This window comes from Bidens hawaiensis, unplaced genomic scaffold (assembly GCF_021521415.1).
Source record: "Bidens hawaiensis isolate Kalapana, Puna unplaced genomic scaffold, B.hawaiensis_p1.1 tig00000097_1, whole genome shotgun sequence".
NCBI classification, from domain to species: domain Eukaryota; kingdom Viridiplantae; phylum Streptophyta; class Magnoliopsida; order Asterales; family Asteraceae; genus Bidens; species Bidens hawaiensis.
The window spans coordinates 7,755,377-7,767,982 of NW_027491017.1; the positions used below are offsets into that span (position 1 = coordinate 7,755,377).

General features: G+C 33.8%; 1 protein-coding gene across 1 annotated transcript; it reads right to left on the bottom strand.

Moving 5' to 3' along the window:
* Window positions 1-1,187: 1,187 nt before the first annotated feature.
* On the bottom strand, window positions 1,188-8,445 carry LOC143572636 (protein DETOXIFICATION 46, chloroplastic-like). The gene is made up of 14 exons (XM_077057760.1): window positions 8,217-8,445; window positions 7,022-7,116; window positions 6,838-6,946; window positions 6,592-6,647; window positions 6,433-6,488; window positions 5,713-5,851; window positions 5,506-5,643; window positions 3,270-3,338; window positions 3,076-3,186; window positions 2,851-2,979; window positions 2,423-2,500; window positions 2,238-2,309; window positions 1,635-1,697; window positions 1,188-1,552 (listed from the first exon to the last, which is right to left on the bottom strand). The coding sequence occupies exons 1-14, from the start codon at window positions 8,275-8,277 to the stop codon at window positions 1,451-1,453; spliced, it is 1,278 nt and encodes a 425-aa protein (XP_076913875.1). The 5' UTR covers window positions 8,278-8,445; the 3' UTR covers window positions 1,188-1,450.
* Window positions 8,446-12,606: the final 4,161 nt, after the last annotated feature.

The window sequence follows — 12,606 nt, forward strand, 5'->3', positions numbered from 1 at the left end:
AAACGTGAATTAGATGAAAATTGTACGATTATTGCAACAATTGGGAACGGTCAATTTCACCGATCCAGATCGCGTTTCCATAGCGATCGGTACGATTTTGTACCCTTTTCTGGTACGGGCGATCCTAAACGAAGATCGCGGGAGGTATCACGAATCCTGTGACTATGGTTGTGACTCCAAGAGTTTATCATCATCATCATCATCATCATCATCATCATCTACCTATGTAAACCGAAAGGGTATAACACAATTATCAAAGCATTTCGTCAAACACCTCATGTGTGATGTACCTAGTAGGGGTGTTTAAAGTATGATATCCGAAAATCTAGAAATAATAATTATAAAAAAAATTAAAGAACTACTTTTAAAAATATATTTCGGCTATCCAAAATATCAACCAAAAAGGGTGCTTCTAAACGTACCCCACCCCCATCCATTTTTACTAAACATACCCCCTCCCTTAGGTTTTACATTAATACGATTTAGACCTTTTTGTTGTTTTTTTTTGTCGTTTTGCTATCTTTTATAATCATTATTATTTTTATATAAGGATTTTTATTCTATTTTTATTTAACGACTTTTTTTTCTATTTATCTTTTTATGTATATTTAAAAGCCTTTAATAAAAACATATTTTTTTTCTTACTTAGAAAAATGTTTTTTTTTTCTTATCTAATAAACATTGTTTTTCTTGTTTAAAAATGTAATATCACGTAAAAATCGGGCCAAAAATATCAATTTTCAAAAGTCAAGGGACCAATTCTAGAACATAACCGATAACACCACAATCAATTTTCAAAATATCAATTTTCCAAGCGTTGCTAAGTTTCTAAGCAACTTCGTTTTCACTTTTAGAACATAACTGATAACACCACAATACGATTGTTACACAATGACCAAATTTTCTTATAATTCTGCGAAGAGAATGACGAGAAAACTGAAAGCCATTGTTTAGAAAAACAAGTTTTTTTTATGATTGTCAAAAAAGAAGCAGAGATAATTGTTTAAATGTTCATTTATAAAAAGAAACCTTGAGAATTGCATTGTTTTGAGATGTTGCATTTAAGACTGTTGGTTAAGACTGAATTCCTTATGTAAATCTTAGTTTGTTTTACCTAGCAAATAAAACTTAAGAAATTAATCTGCATTTACAGTCATTTACGTGTGTTGTGCATAATTTGAGTCATCCCTAAAATAATCCAACAAAAGTTATCACCTAATTCTGGTAATTTATGAAAGCTTAAGAGATATATACTATGGTGCATTAGTACATGTACATAATCTGGGTCTCAAAGAATGACAATTTCTTGAATTTTTGACTTAAGCAAATAATATACTATATAGAGCATGTACATAATCTATGGTGATGATCATGCTATCACAAAGACATACTTGAATCATCTTAACATCTTTGATGTTAACAAGATTCAAACTACCAATTACAAGTCATGCTAAGCGGTGCTAACGCCCCCGACTTCATAACGGGTCATATCCTCAGAGTAAAGGACGCCATTTGGTGACACGAGACGTACAAGAGCAACAGTAAAACGAGACTGTAAATAACAGTAAATAAAAAATATTAGAGTTACATTTTGAACATGTGACGTTAAGATGTAGTTTTAAGTTAAAATTTACCCATTGGAACAAAGCCAAAGCCCACCAACAGCCGGGCAACCCGTATCCTAGATTACTAAAAAACTGCAAACAAGAGAGAAGGTAAATATAGCATTACAAAAAAAAATAAAAAAAAAAATCAAACGTTATGCTTCAACACCATGTAACATGTTAAAGATCAATACAAGATGTTGATATCATTGATTCTTTTGTTATATACCCATGAGACCCGCTGCCTGAAAACTTACAGCCCCACCAATACGTAATTTCAAAGTATTAATGCACAAAAAGAAAAAAAAAATCAGGTTAAGCCGATTTTTTTTTTAATTTTAACGTATTTAGATTTTACAATTACAACTAAAAATGCAAAGCTATCTAAAAATAATAATTACTAATTAACTTATAAATAGTAACATAAAATATTCAAATCATTATAAGTTTCGCCACAAAACATTTGATTTTAAGACCTAAAATATAAAGTTATAAACGGGTTAAATAGGTCAAGCCCACGAAGATTTCAAATATTGCACGTGGTTTGAGACAGAGTAGTTCATGAATATATTCATGATTTTCAGAAAGCAGAAAAAATATTAACACTAGAGAACAATAATCTGAATTCCTTACCATGAGAAGAAGAGCGCCCAAAGAAAAGATTGAGCTCATTGATATGCTAATAAATCTCAAATCACGTCCCGCCTGCAATCAAGATTCATATCGTAACTATTTTAACACACCCAGAAATTAATATTCAGTAATGAAAAAGCGAAACACAAAAAGAGGTTAGTTATAAAACTATAAAATAAGCATACCAACAATGTTCCTTCAAGACTATGAGTACATGCAGAGACAAATAAAGCAAGGAAGTAAGGAAGTAGAACTTTGTGCATCTGCATTAAAAGAAAATAACCAAAATACTTCAAGAAACAAATAATTTTATTCTTTCATAATGTAGAGGTGTCAATCATGTCGGGTTGGCGCATTGCGGGTTGAATCGTTCAACCTGACTATTTGAGCACGACCCATATTTTATTCATGTCAAAAACATCAGCCTATCCCACAGACGCTTAAAATCATGAAACCCAAACTGTTAAACAAGTTGGCGAATAATAACCAGTTATAAGTGTGTTAATCGGGTTGGTGGGTTGTAAAAAATTGGGTTATATGGATTACGTGTTAAACAGGTCAACCCCAACATGACCGGTTTTATGTAACTAAACAAGTAGTTATCAGAGCTAACCTCCTTTATGACCAGAGGATCAGGTGAAAAAACTTTAGGAAACAACCACGGAACAATTGTACCAGCAGCACCTAATATTAAATCGCACAACGAACCAATTATCACCATTGACTTTAACAGCGTTCTTGCCTGAGTAAATATAATAACAACAAACATATGTGAAGATCATAGACAAACTATTTAAATTATAAAAATAAAGAAGCTAAAACAACTACACAAATTAACCTTTGACAGACTTCGCTTAGCACCATATAAAAGTTCTGGCATAAACGATTGCGCGGTTTGAGATAACGGTTCACCTCCTATAGCAAACATACAGAATAGTTGGACAAGAACCTGAAGTAACAGAAATTAGTTAAGAGTCAAACAAAGTGAGTTGACTTTAATAGCAAAAAACAAGTTAAGGCGGGCCCACCAACCTGATGAGCAGCAACGGTTTGTGTGCCCATTGATGTTGCAAAGTATACAAGTAGAGAATAGAATGCCACCTAAAACATGTGTTAAATATGATTACAAAAACAATCTGAGCCTAAAAATAAATTATTTAAGGTGTTGTATGTAAGGGTGGCAATTTCTGACATGACTGAATACGATACGAAAATAATCAGGTTTTGGTTGACATATCTATCTGGTTTAAAAAACGGTTTTGTGTTTCGGATTGACGTGTTTAATCAAACGGATCATGTTCAGTTGCGTTTTTTAACCAGTTTAGTTAATTAGATTGACCCATTAATCCGTTTAACCCATTTATAACAACCCACCAGCCAGATTAACACATTTACCACTTAATTATTACCCACCAACCTGTTTGGCGCGTGTAGATATACGGGTCAAACATTTTGTGTTTGCGTTGAACAATTCAACCAGACACGAATACACGATCGACATTACTGAGCAAAAAAACCGGGGGGGGGGGGGCATTATTAAGCTTTTCCCATGTCTCCAGTTAGTTATAACTATCTCACTTCTCCAAATGTATAATTACGACACTAATTAAAATGCAATTCTCATACGATAACATTCCCATTTTCTATAAAACAACAATGGTTAACAATTAGGTTTCTTCAACAGTTCCTCAGAGTGAAAATTTCGATCAAGTATATCAATTCAATAAGTCAAGATTTTAGTTCAACTATATGCTAATTTAAACCAAGGCAATGGAGGTAAGACTATTATCACCTGTGGATACTGCCACCCGGGTTCAGTTTCCGTTTCTAACCAGCCGATGAATAGTCGAGTGGCTCAATGGGCTGGAAACGGAAAAGGATCCCAGGGGCGGCATCTTGGTTTTAAAAAGCGTGAAGCGCACAAAAGTGACAGGGTAAAAAACTAAGGCGCAAAGCGTGAAGCGCAAAAGCGGCGAGCTTTACGTACGTGAGGCGCAAACTGCTCATGTAAATTTTTTTTTATGTATCCCATATATTTTTAAGCATCACTACCCAATATATAGCTTTATATAGCCTTTATATATGATTTAGTATATAATTTACCTATAAGTTAGGTTCAAAAGCCTAGTGTACAACGCCTGGATGCACAAAAAGTTGTGGTGTACCTGAAGCGCGCGCTTTTTACGCTTTTTTGGGCGCTTTTTGGTGCGCTTTTTGCGCCTCTGTTGCGCTTCTTGTACAGAGTGCGCCTTATGTACACAAAAGCGATGGAGCCTGCGCCTTAGTGCGCTTTGCGCTTTAAGCGCGCTTTTTAAAACCAAGTTTATTAGGCGGCATGTGACACTGGTAATAACCAGTCTCCGTTGGCTTCTTGGTTTAGATGATCATATACTTAAATTAGATTTATGACTTATTGAATCAAATATATACTTGAATGAAATTAGAGACTCAGAGAACCATTGAATCAACATTTTCTCTATTCAGTGTAACCGAATTGTTAATTAATGTCGTTATTTATAGAAAATGGAAATGTTGTAGTTCAGAGAATTGCATTGCAACCATAGTTATCAAATGCGATAAGCGCTCGAAAGCGTTGAGGCTGGGTCTAGCACCCGGGCGATAAGCGCAAAAAAAGCGCCCGATTTTGAAAAAAAAGCGCACATTATAAAAACAAAATTTTTAACTTGAATAGAACATCTTATGAAGAACACATACATTCATTCTTCAAATAGTTTATAAAACAACCAAAATCCAAAATCCAAAACAAGAAGTAGTACCAAGTACATCATAATTAGAAAAACGAAAAACCAAAACACAGAAAACCCAAAAACTAAAACAACTCAAAATGCAGAGAACAAAAAATGCAGAGTAAAGAAACAAACATTAAAGCTGAAACAAATATTAAAGTTAGATAAGATTATAGGAAACAAAGAACAAAAAATCCGAATTTAGGTTTTTTAAGAATAAACTAACCTGTAAATTCTTAGTTTATTGATGATTTTGTGTGCTATAATATTGATTGTGGAACCCCTTAAATAGTGGAGTGTTAGAGACCTAGAGAATAGGAACAGATTATTAAAGGGAATTTAATACGCATGGGGAGGTTTGGGAAAATAAGACTGCGCCTTAAATATCTACTTAAGCGCAAAAAGTGCACGCTTTTAATAACTATGATTGCAACTAGTTCGAATAGTTTATAACTAGTTGAGAGAATTTGGTCACTTTTTTTTATTTGGCCTGCTATCTTTTTGGAAATAATGATACAAACCTTTGACATCATCATTATAAATACCGGAGCAGCAAGCTTGAATATTTGTACAAGTTCATTAGCCGATGGAACTGCAACCGCATAACCATTATACCCTTTATCTTTCAGAGCTTCAACCATCATAAATCCTGCAACCACCTACAATACGTGTGAGGTGTCACACGACCTATACGACAACTTAACCAATCCATGCTAAAAAAATCATACCTGAGACACCATTGTTGCCCATGCGGCTCCTGCAATACCGTACCCTAAAAATAAGCAGAGCACCACATCACCAATGCCATTAATAATACTTGCAACTGCCAGAGCCTTCAAGGGTCCCCATGAATCCTTCATTCCCAGGCTGGTTAAAAAGAAATATTAAGCCTGGCAAAACGAGTGGGTCGATTCGTGAAACAGTTAAAAATGGAGTGGGGTCAAAACTATAGTGTAAGCCAGCCGAGCGGCTCGTGAGATAATCGGGATTGGCTCGCTAAAAGTTCGAATCAAACCAAGCTTAAACGAGCTTGAGCCTAAATAGGTGTGTTTGACAAACGAGCCCGAGCCAAAGCTTCACTTATCGAGCTAGGTGGTGAGCCTAAACGAGCCTAATATTTATATATATCTTACTTAATATATTAATTATACATTTATATACCAGTAATTATGTATAGAATAAAATAAAAGAAGCTAATATATTATGTTATAAAAAAAGTATAATATAAGGAATGCAAATATTATTACTACAAATGTATAAAGTAGTTGACAAATAATAAACGAGTCGATCCCGAGCCAAGAAGAGATCGAGCCTGAAAAACTACCCATGAGCCAAGCTCGAGCTTTAGAAATAGAACTTGAAACGAGCCGAGCTCGAGCCTAGGCGAGCTTGGGCTCAGCTCGGCTCATTTACACGCCTAGTCAATTCATGATGTGTCTAGTGTCTACCTTGCACTCTGAGCAACCCACCCCACTAGAATTGCAGGCCATGCCAAGCCTCGTATCTATTAACATATAACAAACACATTCTACTGATTAAACAAAAATGATGTTATATAAAAATAAGTAATAAGTTTATGCAAAAAAGTTTTGTAGAATCCAAAGGACCTGAACATATGTGTTTGCTGCTGATAACATATGTGCATTCTTGGCTCCAGAAAAGGCTGAAAATATTCAGGTACAGAACTTTATTAATGGAAAATACAAAAGACGATACTAGATTCAAATTTAGAGACAAATTTGATTGTCAGACGACACTGGCAAATTTCAAAATTAACATGATACCATTTGTTCAAAGATCAAGAACCTGTTTATTGTTTGTACTATTTCTACAGAAAAAAAAGATGTTATTACCGCTCAACGCCCACTCTCCCCGGAACCTTGTAAATAAAAGCATCATTATACCACATGTCATTCCAACAAAAAGCAGAACTGATATCTGATGCTGCACCTCGGATTTATCCTAAACAACTTGACTAGTCAGATTATTCAACAGGTACAGAAATATGAAAGCTAAATATATACATATGAAAGAAACCTGTTTGGCTAGTGAAGTGGCCACCATATTTGAAGTAGCTATAGAAAGAAACATGAATCCATAACTCATGTAATCGCAAAGCACCGTACCCGGCCCTGCAATCAAATATTTAAACAATCACTTATCACAAAATCACATCCATAATAGGTTTCGGGTTCAAATACATATACTTCTTAACATGAAAACAGTGAGAACTAAATTGATGTTATTATTAGGTTTGTTTTTATAAGTATTTGTTGATTTGTATTTTGTTGTTATTATTAGACTTTTCTCTATCGTTGTTATAATTATTTGTTGTTATTATTATGTTGCTAATACTGAATCTTTTGTTGTTATTAGGTTTTTTCTTTGTTATTATAAAACATTGCTAATGTAGATTGGTATTGTTTAATACGTTCTCATGTTTGGTAGATTGGCATTGTCCTACATTATCATGTTAATATTATTTTGTACATGTCCATAATAGTTAGGGTTTATTGTAAGTATATCTTATCTTACTCTTGTAACAAAGTAGAATAAGTAAAATAGTGAGGCGCCTACATTCAATTTCAGCCTAATTTTCCTTCATAATCTTCTAATCTCTCATCTCATTCATCCTAGCTACCCATGGTTCATGGGTCAAAACCATTTTGGCAATTGAGTTATAAAATAGTAAAAAAAAAAATTAAAAGTAAAATATTGATTGAAGATCAAACAAGTAGAAATATGAAAGTTAGGGGGGTGTTTGGGATTGCTTATTTTCACCAACTTATAGCTTATAGACTTTTTGAAAAGTAATAAGGTGTTTGGGATTGCTTATATTGTGAGAGGAAAAGTTTCAAAAGTAACAATGTTGTAACTTATTAAGTTAAAGAGAAGTTAGAAAGAGGTAAAATAAGGAATCCCAAACACCTCCTTAAACAAGTAGAAAATAGGCAAGAACAATATTTTTCTAGGGTTGGTTTTACGTTGCATTATCCAGGGTAACTCGCAGACTTGATCTAAAATTGTTGATATAAGATGATGCAAATACTTGTGATAAATAAAACAACAAATGTTGTTGTATAAAGAGGTTTTCTCAAATTTATAGATTTGTGATTCTAAACTTCTTACTGTTTTTACCTTTAATTTTGTTCATTTATTTGACATACACATGGTGGTTCGAAAGCTAGTTGTTATTTTAATATGCGAAAAGGAACAAGATAACCGAGGTAACCTAAAGCGGCCAACTCGACGGAACTGGACTGGCCAATGACAGCAGTATCAATCAAACTCATCAAGGGTCCACACAACCAGAGTCCTGCAGCTGGACCTGAGAACTTGGCAATCTCCACCAACTGATTCCAAATGCTCTCGTTTCCCGCCAAATGACTGACAACTACTTGTTCCTCCTTATCATCGTCCTTACCGGTGTCGATAATAGAGGTAGCCGTAGCAGGAATCCGGTTGTTTGAAAGTGTTGGAGTAAACAACCGATTGTTTGTTCTTCTGAAGAGTGATTGAAGGCGGTGTTGTGATTGTGAAGGAGTAGTATTATAATATAAATATTGGTTGGAATTTGGAGTTATGAAGACTGTATTGAAGTGGTAATAGTAGTTGTGTGGAATTAGGGTTTTAGCGTCCATGATTTGGGGATTTTTGCACTTTCAAATGTGTGAATTGAATTGAATTGAACAAGCGCTGAGATACTTCCAACGACGTTCGTTGATGTTTCTTTCGCGGTAACAATATTTATATAATACACCCCTGAACGTCTTTCAAAAGCCATAACCAACTCGGTTGATATTTCCGGTATTTTGTATTTTTAAAGTAAATCAATTTATACGAGTCAAATAGTTGTTATACGAGTCATATAGCTCTATAGGACTCGTACAGCCCATACGCGAGTCGTATAGGGAAACCCTAGGTGGCGGTGGCGGTGGCGGTGGCGGTGGCGGTATGTCACTACATTCTTCTTCCTACCATCCCATTACAATCAGACTTGCTTTAGAAATACGTCCAGTTTCTTCGTGTACGCTGGCTACCTAAACCCTAACTCTGAAAATGCTCATTCGCATTTTCTTTCTCACGATCATACCGAGTTTTACACGCACTCAGTCATAAAGCACAACAATAATTATAGTTGCATTGAATGTTAAGTCGTTTACTCTTAGATTGCAACATTGATTTGATTTTTATTTCGATCTAATACTATTGCAGAATTTATTTGAGTTTGGTTTCAATTTAATGCCAGTACTTTCTGTGCAAACATGTATATGCTTTTCATGATGAGGCTTGACTTTTACAACTACTGATGAACTTGGATGTAGTGGTTAAGGTGTAGGGTGGATAATTAGATAAAGATGGCTTATTATTATTCGGTTCAGTATAACTTATAACATAAGTTCTCAAGTGATTCTTGACAAACACATATTTTGTAGAGTTGTATTATGTTTTTGTCAACAACTTGATACTTTGTTTTTAAGATAGGTAAAAGGCGGCCTCAAAGGGCTTTTCTTTTACATGCTCCACCCGGGACTAGAGGTGTACAAAACTGGTTTCTTTTCCCAAATCGAACCGCTTTGGTCAAAGACTGGTCATGGGGAAACCAGCGGTTTCGGTCGGTTTGGGTGAAATTGGTTTTATTGTCAAACCTGTTCGGCTCGGTTGGCATAGAACCGGTCCCAAAACGGTTTTTCTGTACACCTCTACCTGGGACAAGGAAGTTAAACTTGGCAAAGGTTGTTGCTACCAAATCAGTCTCTACATTTTTCAAGTGTTAAATTATAGTAAACATTGATTCTTATATTAATCCTACATACATTGTAACTCTCTTTGTTAGGTCTTATTCTTTGTAGTTTGTACATATGAAATGTGGTTTTAGTGTTGCAATGTATGTCATTTATACCGAATATCAATGGTTGGTTCTTACAAGTTGTTTAATGAAATGCGTATGCATTTATGTATTTTGGGGGACAACATAAAACAATTTCTTTTTATCAACAAGGTTATAGCTTCATTGGTTCTTTACAAGGTGACATGTGGTTTTACTATTGAAGTGTATGTTTTATATATGTGTATGATGCCTAATTGATTAGGTGTTTGTTTTTACTTAGCTTTCAAATGTTAGTGACTTTGATTGTTCTCATAATTTTTTGTGACATCTAAAGTATATATATATATATGGTGTTTCATATATATACTTTTTAAAGAATTTTACATGGATGCATAAAGTTAGCTGAATGTGAGGTTTGGTCTGCTTCTCAAAAATTTTACATGTGGTTTTAGTTTTGAAGTGTATGATATTGTATTTGTGTATGAGGCCTACCAGACTAGCCATTTGTTTTTACTTAGCATTAAGCTTTTCAGTGTGCGTTATGTGATTGTTTCCATAAATATTAAGTGGGCCATTTGAAGTGACTTTACTTGCATTTTTTTGTGTTATAACCTAACGGCCTAACCTGTATGTTCATGGCTGCCACTTTAGCTTGCATTTCATTTGGTTCATTTGGCTGGTTTCCAGGTTTCTCTTTTAGCATGCCATTTGTGCATCAAAGAATCTGGTTTGATTACATATTGTCTTGCAGTCTCATGTGAGCAACCACCGGAGGTGCAAATACAGAAGAAAACAAGGCTAAAAGAAAATTGAAAATAAGTCTTAGGAGAAGCTTAAAGCTTCAGGAAAGCAGATCGGTTCAATTTGAATACATAACTTAGTGCTTACTTTCCTTCAGTTTGTCATCTATTTTTTGTAGTAATTTGTTTGTATTGTAATTTGTTTGGAAATGTCTTCTGAGGCGACAGTCTTCTATGTCTCAAGTTTTTATGGCTAATGGCTATCTAATTAGTGTTGCGAACCTTAATACACAAATAAACACAAAAATTTACACCAATTGACAAAGAAATACAAAAAACTAAACCAAACCCCGCCGCAATGCGGCAGGTCAAATAACTAGTTTATATTTAAGAAATTTAATTTACTGGTTTATTTATACTTTTAGTCGTTATATTCATATGAGTAATGAGTAATCTGTCCGTCCATGTGTTTTGTTGGCCAGAATCTCTAGTTATTATGTTGTAGGAAAAGGTATTTGATGAATTTTGATCACTACAATTTGAATCCAAGAAAGGTGGACCAAAAAGATAGTGGAAACTTTTGTACAAGGACAAAATGCAATTGGCACCACACCAGAGACCACTTCCATCTTGGACGATTGTAATCATTTGCATTTGCATATTAAAATGTGCATTGTAGTTGTATTTTTGAAGGATTCATTTTAACTTCTTGTTTATTATTTGACTAAATTTATATTAGTAACATTTTTTTTAAAAAAATTATCTAAAACTGCGTACGTCACGGTTCAAATGATAAAAGTACAATACGATGTAGTAGGTGTATACTTGATGATTCCGGCTGTATTTTATTTTAAAAGCGTTATTCTTTTATTTTTTAACGCCTGACAAATAAAATATATTAAAACTAGCAAGACGCTAGAAATAATACGACCACAAAACACACAAAAAAATACGACACCCACAAACACAACCCCCCAAAACAACCTTTACACTTTAAAACGACGCCAATCATTCCAAGTAAGGCTCATCATGTTTTACTTATTTTTAACCTAAAGAAAACCCAAAACTTATTTCTCTTTAATCAAACCCGAAGGATGAATCGTCACCCTATTATGGACAAAGGCATTTCACATCTTCCACAAGCACCACGTAGTAATTAGACACACCACTCGAAGAACGGTTGCTTTGTCTCTATAAAACATCAAGTATTATCTTCAACAAATCCTGAGAATCAAACAGGAAAAACGCGGACAATTTATACCGCCTAATATCACACTCCGCATAGGTTGAGCTAATCCAAAAAAAATAAAATTAATTTTAATAATTCCAAAACACACCATTTGTTATTTCTTTTAATAATTCAAAAATCATATTTATGTTTTCCTTGTTAAAAATATATATTATATGGTTATCAATACCTAATATAGGTTAGGCTTATTGTCCAAGTTATCTTCTATTATATATACATCTTATTATACCTTATTTTAATACACACCTTATTAATAAATCTCTCCTTTTCTCTCTACATGTCTTCTCTTATTCTTTAGCTATTAGGCTTGTTTCACAACACGTTATCAGCACTAATTGCTTTTGGAGTTTGATTGCACATCATAAGGTACGTAGATTGCTTTTGGAGTTGGATTACACATCATAAGGTATGTGCATATTATCTTAGCATTGTTGTTTCTTTTTTCTCAAACATAAATTCTTATAAATTTTGATCGTGTTATCGACTTGTTTTGCTCTTATCTTTGAGTGCACATCAATATCTAAAGCTTAAAGAGTATGTTAATTGATTTAATTTTCTTTCATTGATTTCGTTACTGACAATCAAGTTGTATGATTATTAATAATGTGATTTAGTATAATTTTTTACTATTTTCCATAAGGAAAATAGTAGGCATATGTATACGTATCTTATATTAATTGTGTTATTTGAAGTTTTATAGTTATTAGTTTTTCTTTTAAATAAAAAAACTAGAGATACATATCAATTCATTATAAAGTTCATGTTTAACATAGATTGCATGATTGTTATTTAAAAGTTAGGA